The sequence below is a fragment of the Adelges cooleyi genome, unplaced genomic scaffold (genome assembly GCF_023614345.1).
Source record: "Adelges cooleyi isolate 19-005CV unplaced genomic scaffold, UGA_ACOO_1.1 ACOO_flye_CR_arks_rails_tigmint_CR_PRNA_21, whole genome shotgun sequence".
Lineage (NCBI taxonomy): Eukaryota > Metazoa > Arthropoda > Insecta > Hemiptera > Adelgidae > Adelges > Adelges cooleyi.
Window position 1 is genome coordinate 6,379,124 of NW_026095871.1, and position 21,367 is coordinate 6,400,490.

General features: G+C 32.5%; 1 protein-coding gene across 1 annotated transcript; it reads right to left on the minus strand.

Moving 5' to 3' along the window:
• Nucleotides 1-339: 339 nt before the first annotated feature.
• Nucleotides 340-17,926, minus strand: LOC126834575 (A disintegrin and metalloproteinase with thrombospondin motifs adt-2-like). Its single transcript, XM_050566603.1, has 17 exons — nucleotides 17,848-17,926; nucleotides 15,299-15,438; nucleotides 12,372-12,564; nucleotides 11,571-11,718; nucleotides 10,913-10,962; nucleotides 10,668-10,823; nucleotides 9,403-9,599; nucleotides 8,292-8,341; nucleotides 7,790-7,931; nucleotides 5,960-6,088; nucleotides 4,547-4,742; nucleotides 3,145-3,240; nucleotides 2,762-2,882; nucleotides 2,593-2,696; nucleotides 2,388-2,511; nucleotides 1,439-1,614; nucleotides 340-767 (listed from the first exon to the last, which is right to left on the minus strand). The coding sequence occupies exons 1-17, from the start codon at nucleotides 17,920-17,922 to the stop codon at nucleotides 501-503; spliced, it is 2,364 nt and encodes a 787-aa protein (XP_050422560.1). The 5' UTR covers nucleotides 17,923-17,926; the 3' UTR covers nucleotides 340-500.
• Between the last annotated feature and the right edge of the window lie 3,441 nt (nucleotides 17,927-21,367).

A 21,367-nucleotide genomic window follows, 5' to 3' on the forward strand; every position in this document is an offset into this window, starting at 1 on the left:
AAAAAACACATTTTCCCCATCAGACGGATTCGCCCGTTTAAACAACAATGAGATATTTCATTGAATCTGAAATTGGTAGTTGAATTGAGATTTCGATAGAAGCAATGTAGCAAATGTAAAACGAAACTAATACATGGGAAATAATTGAGAAAAATAAGTCATAAAAATAAAATAACATACAATTGGACCGAGCCACACTTTTTAAAACGTAAAGTTGAATATTTGATTAGAAAAAATATGTATAATATAATAATACTTGTAATAGAAAATTATTTATTAAAACTGTTTGTTTACATTACATAGTTATAATTAAATAATTTTGAAGTACTAATAAAATAAATGTGTTGAAGAGCTAGTTTTGAAGGGGTCTAAGCCATTTCTAGCCCCTTGGCTTGGCCCATATGTTAAGTGCCCCAACCGTAGATAGATGCTGGATAGATCCGCTCTCGTTATACAAGGTGTTTACTGGACTCGGTTCTTTTTAGAAGCAATTTGAATGTTCACAATGTGTTGTAGTCTGCAAACAGTAACTCTCCGGTGGGCATATCTATGTAATCTTTACCGGACCATTGCCCCGGCCGGTGTAGCTGGTCTCCCGCTTCCGGTCTGATAGTGGTCAGCAGAGGTGTACCATCTGGGTTCACACTCAAATACCGCAATAGCACTTCCGGTACGCTGTAGGGTCCTGGAGGTTTGGCATTTTGATTGATCATTGGCACATCACGGCCCGTGTCAAATGCACTCTTGCCCGACCGTTTCATATCGTTCTGTCGAAAAATATTTCCATATGTGTTATTATAATATTATTAAATAAAAAAACCCTATTTTTTAATTTAATTTTGCCTAAGGAATTTTGTAAAATTGGGCCTTTGTTATAAGCAAAACTTTTAAAATCGAAAGCCTATATTTATTTAATAAAAACAAATACTTGTTCTGTGTATGAAATGTAAGGTTTTGTTTTCAATACCTCGCACATATTATATTGACACGCTTAAAAAAAAAACAAAAGTGTCATATAGAAAACAATATTAATTTCGAGAATATTACGACACTCAAAAGTAGTTATCACAATATTGTACTTTGTAAGACTTTGTTTTAATCACAGTTGTACTTTGTTTTATAAAATAATACTTATTAGGCCCTATTTTTACTAAAACAATAAAATAATGTTATCTTATTACGGTATGCATACTGAGCCAATCTTCTAGCACAATATCAAATGAAATAAAAAATCATTTTGATAAGGAATTGGGCCCTTGTTCTCTAATGAGTGTCTCAATTGTGTAATTAGGTACAATAGCAGTGTGTTTGTCAATTAAATTAGTACAAAAATAGCATCTTTGCTAAAAAAACGAATTGGTAAAATTGATAATTATTATTTCTTACTATATAAATCACTGGTAATCAGTGACTTCTACCGACTGCATACACGACTTACCTCTGCCGTACAAACGTGATTTAAACAATAGTAGTTGATATTGTTGGCGAAATGACACCAAGTTCCATCTGGCAAGTATGGATCTAGTGGTAAATCGGCCACATCGAGCTTAGGTGTGTAATACGAACCGGTATCCTTACGACGGCAGAATATCGAACACCCCATCCAAGGTCTAGCTGTATGACAACCAAAAAAAAAGAAATTGTAATTTGCAAATTTTCACTACGCAGACTAGTCAAGCCAGCTTAAAGTATTGAGTGTAATGTGTGTTCAAAAAGTGCTACAAAATATGCTGTTGCTTTTTTTACTAGCGCGCCAAATAATAGCAGATAAGAAATAATATGACTAAATTATTAACTAATAATATTATACACAGTACATGATTTCCACAGTTGGACTTTGTTAAACATAACCGTGTGTGTATTACTATTAGTTATAAGAAACGCATTAGGTAGAATTTGAAGTTTTGTTTTGTTTTAACCGTTTCAACTTATTTATTGTATAGATAATTAGTCGAATGTAGTGAAGTATTTTTATTGTTAAAGAAAAATGTAATCTCGCTTTGTATTTGCTTTGTTTCAATATGCTTTGACAAAGTTATAACGGGAATCCTTTTGTTAAAAACTTTTTTTTTTGAAAAAAGTTTAACCAACAAAGTTTGAAGATGAATGACACTTACCTAATGATTGTTTATGTCGATTTTTTCATAGCTCAAATCGTATTTTAAGCAAATTTATCAGTTCAATAAAATGTATACCAAAGTAAATAATTTCTTTTATTATACTATCGATATTATTTCTCCTTACGAATAAATAAATTAAGAGTTTACAATTAACGCATAATCAAATTGATTGTTATTTTTCGTCGTCGAGTGAACCGTTTAAAAAAGTTAATAGTTACCCTCACCTCCACCCTGACACTATCTTCTGACTGAAGGAAATATACTGACCTTCTTCGTGAGGTGCTTGCAAACCAGAGTACTGTTCGTCGAGCATCGGCAACACGTCTCCGAATTCCTTACACTTGCCGGTCGCGTATTCGGTGACTAGCATTTTTTGCGATTTTTTACACACCTCAATATAATAAGAGAAAATGGAAATAATTAACGTTCAATCTGTTCCTAGATACCTTCTAAATCGGTTTGTGCCGCATACCTTGTCGTCTTTGCAGATGACGGTTTCTTGTTTGGGTCCTTCGCAACCTTCGTCCGTGTTTATGGGCGCCGGGTCGTCGCATTTCCTCGTTCTCAGTCTGAAACCTAAGTGTAGAAGTTCAGTTTAGTTCCACCTGAAGATGGACATCTCTGGCCGAATGCATACTTACCTTTGGATTTATGAATACACCCCGAAGTGCACTCGTGAACCTTCCACGGTCCCCAACCACCCCTTATGATCTTTTTCGGTTTTTTCGGTTTGCCTTTGACACATTTTCCCGCTACACACCACTGCGTTAATAGTGATATGGAACAAAAAAAAATAATAGCGATAGGAAAAAAACCTTCATCCGGTTATTATAGTAATAAAAAAAAAAAAAAATGCGACGTCCACGTGTATTTGATTTAATTATAACAGACCGTAATGAATGTTGAAAATTAAATTAAATTCTTTTATTGGTATCGTCAGTTCTTTGTGAACACACAATGAAGCGTTTTAGTAGATTAAACCGTATTATTATTATATATTATATTTTATATAATATGTAGTTACTGAGTTCGGTCCGCAAGTAGTCCCTTCCAACGCCGGACCAGCAAAATAATATCCAAGGCGGTTTGGCGTTTCGCATTGTAAATTTTCGCAAACATCCTGCAGACAAGAGAGAGAGTGGTTTTTAACATGATATTCCAGCTGAATTACTAATATATTTTCTGTACATTTTAACGGTTTTATCAAATAAATAAAGCGAGTATTTTTAATTAACAATGAAAGAAAGCATAACAAAAAATACGAAACAAAAAATCCTAGTTATTTTCTCCGCTTCGCGGAAAAACATTTAATCATCTTTTATCATTTATTTTTTTTCCCTCTTATCTCTTATCACATCTCTCGTCTCTTATCTCTAACTGAAATTGAAAGTGTAACGCGAAAATGGCGTCATTAAATTTCTCGTATTCAGCCCAATAAATAACATATTATCCAAAAACTATAGCTAATATAGTTTAAACTATAGTATCCACTGACAATGCAAACAATTACAATATTTATTAATTAAAGTAAAAATTAACAATATTATTAAGAGGTAATTTGAGTTTAAGAAAAACCTACGCTGCCATGTTGTTTACCATTTAATGGAATGTACAAATGCTACGTTACTTTTCCTTGATAAATATTAAGAGGGCGTCGCACCGGTGATTTTCAGTGGTAAAAACATGTTTAAGCAGACTGAAAATAACTTGCTTAATTTTGGTTTTAGAGTAAAAGCACCAATTATAAAATCAAAAGAAAACAATATTTCAAAGGGCAAAACGGTGCGTTTTTTTAAAAAAAATTAATTTTTTGGAAAGTTACAGTCATTTAAAAATGTTAAAATAGTCGTTATTTCTAAACTATGTATTGAGCATTATACTTAGAATAATGAAAAAAATGCACCGTCTTGCCCTCCGAAATATTGTTTTCTTTTAATTTTATAATGGGTGCTTTTACTCTAAAACCAAAATTAAGCGAGTTATTTTCAGTCTGCTTAAACATGTAGAGATGAAAAAACATTTTTAAATCACTTTCAAGGATGCTGTGATAGTCCGAAAAAAAATTAACTACCAAAATAGAGTCCTGTTGTTGAACTAATAGTTACACATCACAGTTTAACCTTTAAATTAAGATTTTGTGAAAAATTGCCTATACTTTACTCCTTGAAAATAGGCGGTGCGATGCCCTCTTAAAATGTTAGGTTAGGCGATGATAACATGATGATAAATCCGTCATATATATTTGATAAATCATGGAAAAAACGATAGCTGTTCACAACATTGAAGCCATTCAATAGTGGACATTTTTACAAGCAGCTATGACTATCCCTTTTATTGAGTTCGGTGATTATAAGTGTAAAACGTTTGTTTGTATTTTATTTTTCTAGCGAATTAAATTTCTCGTCAATGATAATCGATTGACCCACCTCTGATTGCGTCTTAGACGATCCCGGTGATGTTGTTTCTGTATTCTTTACTTTGGCATCGCTGTCCAACAGAAGCAATTCGCATTGTTTTTTTGCATCCCAAGCTTGGCCGGGTTTGTCGGCATATTTACCGTGGTCCAACTTGACGAGTTCGCCAGAACGGTGTTTGTTGGTTTTGAAAAGACAGTCAAGCTTACTGGAATAAATAATTAATAAACGAATTTCGATAAAAATGTATTTCGTTTAATTTAAAGTATGTAAAACAGGATATTTCTTAACAAACAGAGTTATGCAAATGCATTTCTTAAATTTCTACAGGAAGTCGTTAATCATAATATGTTAATTTTTTGTTAGCTATTTCTGAACAAAACGCATTTTAATTTACTCCATTTGTCTATTAAATAACCGGCTTGACCTTGGTTATTATTTATAATTTCAATTACCAAGTACAAAAATCTACTAAACTATAAAAAAAAAAAAAAAAAAATAGAACCGAGTCCAGTTTATGCTTTAATTAATTTTTCTAAACAATCCATAAGTAATTTCTAACGTTAACTTTACAATAACGTTAGAAAAAACTTGTTTTTTTTTTATAGTTTTAACTTTGACGCTAAGCTGAGAAGATACTTTTGTCTTTGGACTTATATTTCTAAAACGTTTTTTAACAAATCAAAAATATTTTTTAAAATTCGGTTTTTGACCGAAGAAATTCAATGTCTCATAAATATTTTTTCTTTTTTACAAGTTGTCACTTATTCTTAAATAATAGTAATATCTTTCCATATTTTTCAATAACATAAAATAGAATATAATAGTTTTAGTGTAACCGCAAACGCCGAAAGGCTGAAGTCAGTATGATAATATTTTTTATGATAATAAGAGGTGAAACTTATTTAATCGTATACACAGTACCAGCCGCTCAACAATGAAGCATTTTTTATTTTTATTTTGTGTGGTCATACTGGTTCTGGTCCTTCTGTTTACTTCACAATCACATATACAAGCTAATGACTCAAACAACAATATATTAAATTAAATGCATGCGTTCGTTTCTTGGGGTTCGAAACAATGTTTCAATCGATTATGAACGGTTCAAAACAGAAGTTAAACGCCAATAAATGGACAACAGCCATTCGGGTGAAAGGGGTCGTTTCGTTTTCAGCAATATACGTTTAACCATTATGTTTTTAGCTTGGCTCCCACGCATTTTAGTTAGATCCATTCTATCAAGCATACCACAAGTTTAACCGTGGAATGTCACAAATAACATCCTATTGTTTATTGCGCGGTCGTGTAATATTATGTAATATCGCACAAAAAATCAACATAATCCTGGAATTACCATTATTTGACACGTGGCCAAAGAACTATACAAATAACATGTAAATGATTTTGATGTTTGAATAAACTTACTGAAAACTTGAAGCCACTTGAGCACTGCAATCCGACCAAAGTAGCTCGCCGGTCATTCCCCTCGAAGGTGACATAATAAATCCTTCTGTCGGACAGTTGTTCGAGCTTCCGTCGTGGTGCATACCTAGACTATTAGTGCATTTCATCGTATAATACAACAAAGAGTGTCTGACTGCCCAACTGATAGATAACCTACAGAAGGCACCCCTTGCAAGCAAAAGAGTCAGTAAGAAAGAGAGAAGCTAGACGTTCTAGGTGTTTAAATTATAGTGTTGTGTTTCTTAAAAATGTATTCATCATTTTGGTTTGCTATAAATTAAATAACAAGCGATTGAGTTGAAAAGTAGGATTAACATTGAGAATGACATATGAGGGAATTCGGATGAAGGTGGCTTTGCTGTGTTGTATTTAATGATATAAATGGAGATAATAAAAGCGACAGCAACGACATATTGAAATTGATAGAAACAACTAATTGAAAGTGGGAAAAATAGTAATAGAGACGAAGAAAAAATGGACATTTTATCATTTTATTGGTATCGTTTGATACATTCAAACCGTTGTAATAGTAATAATTAATATTGTATTGTTTGAAAACTGAGAACAAACGAAACATTTAGAATAATAATTGGTTTTATCTATTAACGATAACAGTAAGTTTACACAATTAATGTGTATAAAAGTGAAAAATATAAACTGTTCATAAAAGTCCTGTACATACGTTTATTGTTTATACGTGTACAACATTATAATATGTTGTAACGTTGCCAGTAAACATAATAATTGATAGCGAAAGCAATTTAGACGTTTGCTATAAAGGTGTAATTGAATTGACTAATAATGTGTATATTTAAAAAATTTTCAATTACATTTCAATTCAAGATTAAAAAAAAAAAATATATATCTTTATAATAGTTATTTTTTTATCGAACGTCGACAATAGTAATTGATTTTTTCAATCGGCAAAAAAAAATTAATACCTACTACTCTATTTTTGTAATTCGAATTTTCTTCACGTTCGTCGCTATTATTTATATTTTGCCAGGCGGATATTTAACAGGTTGAAATTGCAACTAACCGTCAACCGCGACTTAAGCTCACCAAACGAATTTCAGACCAGAGGGAAACAAGAGGGAGATGTTTTGTCTTTTTTCGACCTTTCTTTGGCCTTAAGAAAAAAAAAAGAAAAAAGACCGGCAAACGTCTAATGTAACAGTGTACAACACCGCCGTCGCTTTCTTTCGCTCGGCCACGTTGTCGCAATTATTTTAAATAAGAATAATAATTGAATTTATTAATTAAAATAAATTATTCCGTGTTACGTTGGGCAGTAAGTTGATTATTATATTAAGTCGTATGCTAAATAATATAATATTATACCTAACTGTTGTGCTCGTGGCATTCACCGGGCACCGCATTCCTACAATCTACATCCCTCTTGTTCCCGGCTTCCTGTTTTTTAGGTGCGCGAATGTCATCAAAATATATTATTTATTAAATTCCGACATTCATTAGAGTCTTTTTTTTTCTTTTACATTCATAAGTTGAATATAAAAGCTCGTCTATTGTACGGTGGATTCACCGAGGAGAATAATACGGCTTTATGGAGGACAAAATCTCTTTTTCTTAAAATTCATTTTTATACCTGTATATTTTAATTATAATTTACTTTTACTACTTATTTTAAATGATAACCCAACCACTGCGAAGAATGCTTTTTTTTTATTGGATTTTGCAGAATATTTTTATAACCATTGCAGTGTTTGCTTTGTTGTTTTAATTATAATATTTTCTAACGTTATTCTATATTTAACTGTTTTTTCTATTTACCTGTGACCGATTTCGTGGGCTAAAATATAAACAGACGTGAAGCCAGCCGACGGATAAGGTTTGCCCAGAACGTTTGTGGAGCCAAATTCAGCTATGATGCATGAATATTTTTCAGAGCAAACGCCACCGACAGTTGCTAAACCTGTGATAAATTCAACGGATTTTTAATGTAATAATGATTTTACAAGTGTCTAGATTCCAAGATGACAGGCATTTTGGGATAGGAAAGGGGCTTTTGACTCTTTTATAATTGTTGTATAAATTAAAACTAGATATAAATTATAATTTAACGGTCAAGCTGTGTTAATCTAAATTAAAATTTACCAGATAAGTCACTTTTTATCAAAGAAAAACATGTTTAAAAGTAATTAAAAAATATTAAACCTTTTTTTCGCAATAAAAACGAATTTTATGACATAAAAATGGTCCTTTTTTTAAAAATAGATACTAAAAAAATACTAATAATAGTAACTAATGTATAAATTTATATGATTATACATACCCATTGTAGAACCAGTCCATTGACCGTTTTCGATCGAGTAAAAATCTAAGCTGAAAAACGTTGTAATTCTAAATAATATTGCTATGAATTATAATGCATTGTAGTTTTTTGACATGTTAAATTATCACTTAATATATGTGGTTTAGGTCAAGAATGGGAAATCCCACTATTCATAAACTGTGGCCAAGTAATGTTTTTATTGTGTTTGGAGATCTGTGTTAATTATTTTGCCAACTGCATAACTTCTCAATCTTAGTCCTTAATTTTTTCCCCACAATATAGAATATATAAGGTCAAATTGTATAATATAAAATACACCTTACGTGACGTTATGGGTGATTTGTTGGTAAAATATTATAATGTGTATTTAATATTGTAATGACTAATTGACTATAAAAAAATGTCATATAAAATATTGTAGAAATGTAACTAAACGAATTGTCGATTAATATAATATACAACCACGCGTTGTGGTTAAAGCGAAAATAACTTTGGGAATTCTTTTTTTTTTATGACTTCCCTTTACATTTTAAACATGTATTTATATACATTTATAAAGAAAAAAATGTGTTATAAGAAAATGAAAAAAAAAATCCTTTTCACGAAACACTATTTCAAAATATATTAATAGTAATTGAAATCAACGGGGCTTTGGTATATTGTAACGCTTGAAAACGAAGACCTTTAGTGTAAAAATGATTATGTATATGAATTTAAAAAAAAATAAAAAAATCTAAAATCTAAATTCGATCGAGTATTTATAAAAGAGTTTTTATAACAATTTTACCCTTCCTGTCGCCCTAAACTTTAAACTCGAATAGTAATAATTATTAAAGAACTGGTCCTTGACTGATCTTGATCTGTCAAGATTTCAGCGAGCCATTTTCTTTTTTATCATTAAGTTAATATTAATCACATACGTTTCCATTTTAGTTTCAAACGTCGAGACAGCAGACTGGAAACTGAATACCAAAAAGGTAAATATTTGGTAATTTTTTAAGTAGAAACGTTTCCAAACATATAAACCACAAAATTGTAATTTTTTTCCGAGAAAATGACCGTCTTATGCATATTTTCTGCTTCCACTAACACTACTTTAACATACAGTTACCCGGAAATGTATAGTCCTATGTCCCATTGGTCGTTTTTCCGGTATTTCTTATTAAACGAGCAGAACGAATCCAACAGCAAATTCCTTTCCCCGTCATGATGAGGCAAGTCGACCGGTTGTTTTTTGAATATTTCAAGTTTTGTCATCACGATATCGAGTCTTTGGCCCAGACTCGGATGATGGTACAACGCTTGCACCTACCAAATAAAAAAAAATTATTCACTTCAGACGAGTCCAACGTGCGGTGTAAGTTAAATAAAATATATACACATACAGTGCAGGCCAAATGTTTGAAAAAAAAACCGTTTATAAAGTTTGTTCATTTATTTTACCAAAACGACTTGGCTTTATTTACATCATTTTGGTGTGTACATTTCTGATTATTCTCAAATGTGTTTTATATAAATCTAACAAAAATTTAAAAAAAAAGAAAACAAGAAAATGTTACTGTGAAAATCATTTTTTGCTTTAACGATTTCTGTGCATTTTTTGGCATTCGAATTTATTGACCGCCTTTTCGAAATCGTTTGACAATTATCGATTTCAACAATGATGTTATCGATGACACAACGTTACCTTAAATCTGGTTGCATGATAGTTATTGGTAGTAATTTAATTTTAGTAACATTCAAACATTTTTTTTTTTTAATTTGATTTATATTAAATACATTAAGAATAATCATTAAGCGGTTTAGTAAAATAAATGAATAAACTAAAAAAAATCACTGCTGTTTTCTCGTGTGTATTCAACCTTTTGGTCTGTATCCACTGCAATAGTGTATACATTTTTTTAAAATTTTACCTTTCCCTAATGCTATTCAGTACCATACAAACATGATCACTTAATGTTACAGTCAATAACAGTTATGTATTCAATTTAAACGCCACAACATATAATAAAATTAATAGTAAATTCAAATAAAACAAACAGCTGTGCTACGTTTTACCGCCATTGTAATCCACTCGTTGTATTTACCGGTTAAATAATTTTCAGAGCATAGTATATGAGGCGCCCGGATGCCAAACCGATTAACTCCAGTCAAAGTTATTCGAAACAATGTATGTAAGTACAATATTGCCAATTTTTTTAGGTGAAAAATTAAACTATGGAGTTATTTATCTGAAAATTATACACTTTTTTTGTGAATCCGAATTAAAAGTGGAGTTAATCGGTATTGCGGTTGGCTGCAAGTGGGCTTTTTTTATAAAATGTTCTTTTTATTTTAAAAGAGTGTTACAATGAATACTTTAATTATTATACTAACGGCGTTGACGTATGCTAGAATCATGTCGACCAGCTGTTCGTCGTCGTGCTTGAAGTAAGGCGAGAAGGTCTTGTAAGCCGACTCGTCGAAAAATAGAGCCGTTTCCAAAACGGCACTGGCTCGGTCGGACTTGTCGTGGGATTTCGATTGTTCCTTCTGGCGGTGGACGGGGAGGGGGGGTAAGAAAATAAATTAAATTTTGTCACGGGCAAAAAAAAAAGAATATGTTTTTAATTTATACTTACAAAAAGATCCGGCGAAACGGAAACGCGGTGTTCCTTCGACGGCAGTGTGTCTGAATTGGCAAAAAAAAAAAAAGATAGAAAAAAAGAATCAAACAAAAATGAAAAACTGTCATGGGAAATTATACGAGGGATTCCTTAAACGTCGCTTTCCGAAGGGACGAGACCGGTATTGTGATATCCCGGACGTTCCTATAAAAACACTATGATATAATACACTGTAGGCAGTTTCTTCACGTACACGTGTCCAAAGTTGTTGGCCGAATTATTATTGTTTATTACTTTTCTTCTTCTTCGTCTTCAAAAAAAAAAAATATATATATATATATATATAGTTTGACTATAACGAAGTGATGGAAAAAAACACTAGCTGTATTATAATATATTTACAAAAACAACAGCCAAATATTGCAATATTATTCTATACGAAACTGCGGCTTCTAACTTATGGCTTATTATTATTATGTGCCTAAATAAGAATATATATTTTATTTCTGTTATGATAACAATTGGAGGATGTTTGAACAAACTCAAAACTACTCAAATAATAGCGAACCAGTGGTTAACGTTACAAGTATTCGGTTATAGACGGGGACATTATACTAACACAATATTTCCAATGTATACACATATTATTATTATAATTATTATTTATAGCTACCGAATCCGTCGGTCCACGTGTGATTTACCGTCGGCGCTCGTTTCAAAATGAATGCATTTTCGTTGCCATAACCGCACCGATACTTACACAACCTCGGAGTAACCGATTGCAATTCGAACGTGACGTCTGGTAAGAAAACAATACCGCTCTGAAAGATTTAACGCGTATAAATTACATTATTATTTAGCGTATCCCGTAGAGTAAACATATATATATATATATATATATATAGAGAGATGTTCTGAAGTAATCAAGAAGGCGACCTGTCGCGGTGTGACCATTTAAAACAATAAACTAAATACTCTTTTAAAACAGTACACATTACTTAAGATTAAATAAATCAAGTCAGTGCACTAAAACTTTAATAATCTCAGGTCAGCGTGATCGAAGTATCGAAAAACAATAATCCTTTTCCATTACAGTGTGGTTCGAAAAAAATGTTATCAAATTACTGTAATGTTATCACTATCAACTATCGTTAATCAGCTATTTGTTATCAATAATTCTTATCAGTTTACGTTATCATTGTAAATAGTGCAATTAGTTTAAGCCAATCAAAAATCGTTATTAGAATATCAGCTATTGTTTTACCGTGAAGTGCACTGTCTGGTTTTATTCAATCTTTGGTACAATCCTTATCAACTATAGAGATCAACGGATAAATTAAAAATGTATACTATGATAATGTGATAATTTTACAAATGAAAAGTCATAGTATGCTTTGTATCACGCGGTTGAAGTAGTGAAATAAATAGCGTTGAATTCCGGTCAGCAGTCCGTTTTTTTAATTATAATAATTACTTTGGAACTGCCCGGACAGTATGTAAAAGCCGCTGCAACATCTTCATAGTTATCCCGTGTTCGATGCATGTAGTGACACCTTTTTGGAGATTTCCTATTCAACTCGACCAATTCCTCGCCGCCGTCTCTTATTGTCCACTGGAAATTATCGCTAATCAAACGATCATTCGGTTCTAGGTATAAACGAACAGATCTACAAAACGAATAGAGAAAAAAACAACAATATTATTTTATTTTTACTGTGATATCTGGAGCACAATATCCATCATTATAGGCGATTTCAAATATTTATTTGGAGACCTCGGGACTTGGAAGTAATTTTTCAATAAATATTCGACCGTCGAGGAAAACAAAATTGAATTGTAACGAACAAACACTAAAGTTCAAGCTGTTTTAACGAGGGCTTAAACAAACGAATGCGAACAACAATAATTGTATGTACCTATTTGCCGTTTCGGTTTGAAACTATTTGTTTAGTGTTTAAATCATCTTCTGTGTACAACGGGAGCAAACTTATGGCTGCAAATAGAAAATAATATCGTTTGTTTTAAGTTTTCACTAAAGAAGTCCTACTTGCAATTTATTTACGTATACCCGAATTTCTCTAATAAAAAAACGTTTTAAATCGTTTTTTTTTTATACAACGCTGTGTACGTTGATTTTAAACACAGTTTGCATTGTACATTTCACGAGATACTTTGTACGCGTGTAGAAAAAAAAATATAGACTTTTTTTCCCCTCTCGAAAATCACTCGACGATTGAAAAAGTGGAAATAGAATTGTTGTCACAGCGATTTACATAACGAGCGCAACTTACTTATTTTCACTTTAACAAGTAAGAGTAGTAGAGCCGGTCACCCCAACACTCGCCTTGGTACGTTTCTGTCCTTAGCTATTTCTCTGTCCAATTTTTCTGAGCTTGTCTCCACTCTAAATTCTCACTCACAATATAGAACGTGAAATAAATCTGAAATCTCTAGACGATACCTCTAAGGGGTTTTGCTGAAATTTGAGGAAATTGATTTCAATTTCGATTTTTATTTTTCAAGGTATTTGAAAACCACGCAAAAGCAAATTTATCCGTTTATTTACACAAAACAATAACTGTATTAGGTCGTTGGATTTCAAGTGTTCCTTAGAGATCAAGAGTTTAAACAATCTCTTTGAAGATTTATTAGTAATATTTGTACTACCCATTCTACTGTTCGAGGGGTCTTGGATGTACTTAAATAAAATACATATATAAGGCAGCCAATACAGTTAATGCAGAACAAAAATCAGTAGGACTTGTCAGACGCAGGACTAAAGCATATTATATTGTATGAAAACCAACGTTGTTTGAATTTGATGTCATAAAGCAACTTATATGATTTGAGATCATCACACGATGATAGCTAAATGATATTTCACATATTATTGAATATTTTATAAACAAAACAAAGAGCATATTCATTTTCTATCAACTTTGTACCCATTGTATTTTATTATCAGGTTTTGTATTATATTTTAATAGTGATGGAATTTTTAAAGATTATGTCGATTCTGCTATTGTTTCCCGACGGAGGTCGTGTTCCGCACTGATTGTTTCCACTATGTTATTTAAATTATGTACAAATATGTATTTTGTGTGCACTACAGCCGGAAAGGATATTGATTTTTTTTTAATCTCTGATTCCCGTAGCTAGTGCTGAGGTAAAAAAAAAAGTTTTATTTATGATCTGCCCATAAAAACTGAACCCTCTGTCAATTTTAGAAGGTATGTATAAGATAAAATACCCTCGATGAATAAATCTAAATGTTTTGTAGGAAATATTCAAGCCGGGGCACTTTGTAGAGTTACCTATGTCTAAATGTAATTACATATGAATTTATTATCCACACTAAAACTTATTTCCGATCATCATAATTTCTGCAGATCTGTATATACTATCATAATATCAAATTGGTTTATTTTATACATTAGCTGTATTGGCCATAACTAAAAATATGTCTAAGGCTGTATTTTGAATTGGTATAGTTTTTGACTGGACAGAACCTCGTGCAATGATAGCTCTGCCACAATACTATCATTGCTGTGTGTGTGTGTGAGAGGAGAGTTTTGCAAGTTTTCTGTATCTCTTTTGGTTTTTTTTTTTTTTTTGAAACTACCGAACCGTGTGGAGAAAACTACTACCTATGTATTAGTTCACAGAGAAATACAACAGCTAAAATCCATTGGGAATAGAATATTATAATATGGAAATACACACGGCTAGCGCAATTAGTAGACGAATAAGACGTTTCCAAAACATGTCTGAGCACGTGTTCAGGTCGAGTGAGCTTTGTCGACGGTCAAACGACACACCACTTAAAGAGAGAGAGACAGAGATTTGCCATAACGACATACCTATGTGTGTGTTTTTTTCTTCGAAAACGGAGTTAAGAAAATAGGAAAAATCGTTAAAACTAAACGCGCCAGTCAGTATAGCTGTTTGGAATGGGTACAAAATAACGCCGGTTTAATCGTTAGTGCCGGTGTGTTGAACTCTGTACTCGAAGAAGAGCTTTTCTTTTCCCTCTCAAATGCAAAACACAAATAAACATGCATGCTTGGCGAAATCCTTCTCTTATTTCAACGTCTCACGATACGCGCATATGGGCAATGACATCAGCTCGTTAGGCGCGCAGTTCCCGTCACGTCATGTGCAACGGCTTTATTTAGCTAGTTTAGTTTAGTTGGTGTTTTTTTGTTTTCTTTTTATCGATTTCCGTTGAGATAGGTTGAGCCATAAGAGCCATACAGTAGTATACTCGAGTGCAATACACAATTAGGTGTTTAATTAGGTTCGGAACTAGAATTGAGGCACCGCCAGAATTGTGGGATACGAGCAGCAAACCCTTACTATAATACTGAATCCATCCCTTGTTACTTGAACATCACATCTTACCTTCCAAAAGCCAAAAACGAACAGTCGGGACGATCGGCCGGATTGGTTAACGTGACGATATCGTATTCGGGTACATCCACCGAGTCGGACACTCCAAAATAGTAGTCGATTTCATCTTTGGTCATTGACTCGTGTAGATTCTGGAACAGGTAAAAAAAAATACACATGTTTAGTGAAAGGTTTGCCGGAAGCAGACTTGGCAATATAACTAAATAGAAAATGTACAAAAAAAAAAAATCGTTATTGTTAAAAACATATAATTTTATAGCGAAACACAACACGAGGTGGTCAATTGATTTTTTTCAACTAATTTTTTTATTTAGGACGCGATTTTTATTTATTAGCCCTGATTTTTATATTATATTTATTATAACACACAACTAACATACAACTGTATTGTATTTATAACGTGCAATAATAACTATTTACGCTGTATGCATATCTACATACAATTACTCACAGAGTTTAGTTAATAATTACATTTTTTTTTCTATAGCGTCTTTGTATGATGTGATCTCAATTTTCAACCATTCTACATTTTTAGTAAATTATACTCGATTAAAAAAATGAATGAAATGTATACTCGGTACCATTAATGTAACTATGAAAAACCCAATTAGGAATAAGGGATGGTGGCAAAAAGGGGAAAATAAATAAGAAGTAGAGATTATGGAAAAACAAAAGTTAAATTTCTTATTCAACCCAATGAGATATTGAGTGGTTCGCAATAAAATGACCACCCTGTATTATTTGCACACTTACATATTACAATAATGTATTTTATATTTTGGCACATGACATTTTACAACGCATATAAGATAGTGTTTGGATGATATTTTTTTATTCACAAGTCGTTTAAGCCATTACCTTTATTCGGTGCGACTATGTTGTTAAGATAAGGGTGCTTTTTTGTAACTCTTAGAATCTATAACTATAAAATTTATGTTGAGATCTGAACGTACCCACCAATAGTTATTTATTAAATACCTACTTTTAGTATGATGCGAACGTAGCTACATAAAAAATTAATATAAGCCAGGGTTTTTTTTTATTACTTCACTTGATTGTATACATAATATAGTGTAGAATCCAGACGTCCTTAAGCTGTTTTAATAATATATATTTATGTACAGGTTTGACAGTGAACGTGCATACAAAATGGCGTCTGACGGATAAAACAATATGAAACGAACTTGAAATACGACTTGTATAGGAACGAATGTACACATAGAGTTAAACGGAACTTATCAAAGTTCTCTAAAAGCTTTTGTTGTAGCAGTCACGTTTTCAAAACGAAGTCAATTAGTCGAAATAATAAATGATTAATAAATAAATAGATAAAAATGGAAAACAAACGAAATGGACGATATTCAAGCTGGTAAATCAAAAAATATAGGCCTTTTAGCTCCCATAGAGAAAATAGTAAGCTTCCAATATAAAAAAAATATATAAATCGAAATTCACCCAATAGATAACAATGACTTTTTTCATCAATCGAAGAAAAATAACCCTAAAAGTCTTATAAGTAGAAAATCTTTTTGGTTTTTACATTAAATTTAATCGGCATACTTAAAATGGTCACTAAATACATTTTTGACAAATATTGCCTATCCTTTGCTCGTTCATGAATAGCGCTTTCCGTTCCTCTTAAGGGGACGTCACACACCCGTTATTTTCTTCAAAAAACCCGCCTTGCGCGGATTCATTTTACAAAGGCTATAATCAAAACTAAGAAACCAAATTTTTACATATAATAGACAATAACATTGTCTGTGTTCTACTATCGCCTTTTTTTAAAAATATTTCAACCAGTTAATGAATAATTAATTAATTAATTAAGAAAGGACATTTTGACTTTCTAAAAAATGATATAGCGTTGGTTGTATTAGGTATATCGAAAAAATACGGATGGCGAATGATAATTTTGTCGTAAATAATATGTATGAATTTCTTTCCTTGACTATGTATGAAGCCTGAGAAAAATTAATCCGCGCAAAGCAGTTTTGATAGTAAACAAATTGTATTTTATCCTATTGAAATAACTGTGACAGTCTGACAAAAAAAATGGCAATGAATAAAGTATACTCATTACTGTATTAATAAGTATACATTAAAATTAAAACTCTAAATTAAGATTTTTCGAAAAATTGCCTATACTTTACTCCTTAGGAATGGTCGGTGTGGCACGGCGTCCTCTTAAAGGGATTGCGTGCCGTCTGTTTTTAAGGAGTTTTGTATAGGCAATATTTTAAAAAAAGAGGTAATATTAAATTTCGACCATGCCAATCAATATTCCGGTCAATTTGTACATATTTTTAATTTAAATAATTTTCTCCATGATTCAAAGCCGTTTTGGTTTATTCTAATATGTTTCCTACATAACCTAGTGAAGTAGCTAAAGAGTATTGAAATCAGACCATCTTAAGTAGCCCAAAATTTTGTCTGGCTTTTTAGTAGAAACCAAAAACAGACCGTTGCATGCAACAGGTATGTATATAATATATATATATATATATATATATATATATTTATACTGTGTGTGGTCGTACCTGGTAAACGTTATCCAGACCTAAAACCGAGCTGACCAGAGCTGCTGCGAACACTGCTGCCACGACTGTCTTCATTGCTTCGAGGACGAACGGCGAATAAGTTTGAAAATAATAACTGGTCAGGTACATACCCACTGTGGCATCGATCAAGTTCAGTGACACGGTGGTGATTATAACCGCTGGCGTTTGTGTGTTTAACGAGGGCTTTGTGTATGCATCCAAATTGCAATAACCGTACATACAATAATATGGGGGTACGCTAATTATTAACCGCAAGTAGTATTGTTAAATATTTAATTACACATTATATTATAATAGAAAAGATGTCTAGAAAATACACACACTAATTTGGGAGTTCTCAAATTTACAGACATACAAAAAAAAAAAGGGCATAATTGTAAAACCGGTATACTCTCTATCTGCGGGCACCGTATTAGAATTGATTGATATTGGTTTTTAAATTTTTTTGCAGTAGAATTTGTTACTTAAACCGTTACTAGCGATTGCAGCTGTGTTTCAATAGGGTCCTTATACTATACACTATAATAATATAGTAATGTACAACATAAAAGGGAGAACGACGACGACGGCGAGACTAGAGAAAATATTTTTTATTGTATCCCATTATTAATCGGATTGACTACAATGTGGAATCGGCATTGTCGTTTAGTTTGGATTTAATAAAACACGAAAATGGTTTTATATAAGATAAGAGGGGAAAAAATGGCCGATGCAGTTAATATCGTCCAAACCAACACAACAACATATTATCTTTTCGCGAAATGCCTCGTGCGGTACATACAAACGATTTCTGAAGTAGAGTATTAAGAAGAAAAAATAAAATATTATTATATTTTTTACCAATCCGACTTGGTAGGTTCTAATAATATCACCTTTGCATCGTAAACAAGTAATTTTATGTGAGCGTCGAAGAAGTTTGGGCGTTTTTCACAATTAACAACTTAACCGGCTCTCCTAATTACCAATACAGAATCGGTTCGATGCAAAATATGTAGTATATGCAGTGTCATTAATAATTATTAATACAGTATGAGAAAAACCAGCACAACAATGATATTTTTCTTGTCACAAGTGGGGTCTTCAACTAAGAAGACCTAACAAAATGTTTTGTATATTTTAAATTAAATTGATGATTTTTTCAAATAGAGAAATCTTTGAAGATGTTAAAATATGGTTGTTCATCTATTTTTTTTTTGAAAAAAAGATTATGCTTTAAAAAAATTTAAACAAATTTTGACTTGAATGTAATTCAATTGCTTACAGTATAATGTATGTGTACACAATATAGTATAATGTAGTATGATGTGAAAAAAATTGCAGATATGTTGGGAGTTCTCTTGGTTGGTATTTGGTCTTGCTGTGACTTTAAAATATGATTGTTATATTATTATTGCCCAACAAAAACGCATTTTATATATTTTATGCCACAAAAAACGTACTTGCGTTTTTATATTTTTCGAAAAAACCATTCCACCAATAAAACTGTGTTCATTTTTTAAAAATATATTCGGAGCAATAGCTAGAGGACAAGTATTGGAATAATGGCTAAAATTAAATTTTCTTCAATTCCCTCATGAGTAGTGAAAACTTTTGCTATAATTCACTTTTCAGACGCGGTTGAGGACTCAAATTTTCAATTCAAACTTATATTTTCGTCTAAAAGAAAACTTGAAGTTTAATAAAATGTGACCCTATATTTTATACTTCGATTGTAAATGTATTTATGTATGTGTAGTTGTTTAGTGGTAAAAAGTAGGCGTACACATAGGTGTAACTAGGTCTCTGAACTAGAAGGAAGGGGCTACATTCTAAGGTGGTTTTTAATTAAAAATAAAACATTCACTATGGAAGCCGAATGTCATTTTGCCACTTCAAGTTTTTTAATCAAATAAGTTTTTGATAATTTTATTGCAATGCATTCTATATCATATATTTGGAATATAAGAGAAGAAGAAGTTGTCAACTGTATGTCATTCAACTTGCACATTTAACATTAGTTAAAATGTATGTATTGTACAAAAGCCAATGACACGATTTCTTACATTTTAATACAGTCTGGTTTGATTTTGTATCGAAATCAAGTTGTTCGCTTTTTTCATGTATACAAACTATTTTCTTGAATAGAAGAACATCTGTTGTCAAATCTTAAATAAACATAATATGTTGTGGTGTTTGGGTTTAAGTGCTTCTTTTTAAACAGTTGTTTACGGCAGTCGAGTAGAATAGGCCAAAGCTTAGTAACGGTGTATTTGCGAGACCAAAACGACTTTGTTAGCAACTTTGACATTAAAAATAATTAGCTGCTCATCATGAATCGTGGCGGTTTGCTTTTGTTGGCGTTGCTGTTTTGCGGTCACACTCTGAACGTGGACACGTGGATTACACCGTTTTGTAAAAAAATATCTCTTCGGGACGAACTCAAATTTTTAATACCTTTGAACATGGGATATGATCCTGAACCAGTATTTGATAATTATTTGGACGAAACCGTGGAATTGATGAAGAAAAAGACACTGTGCGGAATTCAAACGATATGTCTATCAATTATGCAAATAACGGTGCCCACCTCCGACTTAAATGTGCAGACCCTGAAGGTTAGGATCAATTCGTTCAAAAAAATTCCACAAGACGCTTTGGTGATACTCTACAACTTTAACCTCGTTTATCAGAGATGGGTCCTTTATCCTCTGTGGTTGTTGTATTTATACTTTGAAGATATTTTCGCGTATTGGCAACAGTTTAATTTTGAACAAATGGCCAAAGTGCACCAAATGATAACCGATCAACTGACGGTGTCCATGATTTCTGATTGTCCGGGCCACAACGACTTCGACATGACCCACAGTAATGTTTCCTATCCGGAACTATCTAACCAGATTTATAGGCACTTTGATCAAATTCGTCGGCACCTGGCGACCGTCACCGGAAACTACAACCAAATCAGCGCCAACAACTTGCTCGTCGGCACTGACGACTTTCAACAGGCCGAATATCTTTGGAACGGAATCAAAAGTGATTTTGGCAAAACCATCAAATGGGGCGACGCGTTTGATGTGTTATGGCAAAAGTACTATGAAGCCAAACATCCTGTGACTCTTTACAATGGGTTGCAAGGCATAAAGGACTATCAATTGGTGTACTTCACCCTGTTAAAAATGGTCGTGTTGCGAATGATATGGATTCACTTGTTGCTGGTCACCGACGAAACCCGACGGGAAATGAACGATGCAATGCATCAGACCGTACGCTCTTTCGGCAACATAACCGGTCTGAACGATGACGCAGCCTTTGCCGATACCGTCAAGTTCTTGAAAGTCAAAAGTCCTTTGCCGGAAGCTTCCAAAGAGGCTATCGAACGTATTAGTTCACAGTTGACGGAAAGCTGTTTGTCGTTCAGTGAATGCGAAGTTCCGGTAATAGACAAAGACAAGATTCCGCAGATCTTTTACGGTTTGGATTTTGTTCACGACTACATAAGTGAAACGGATAAACAGAGAAA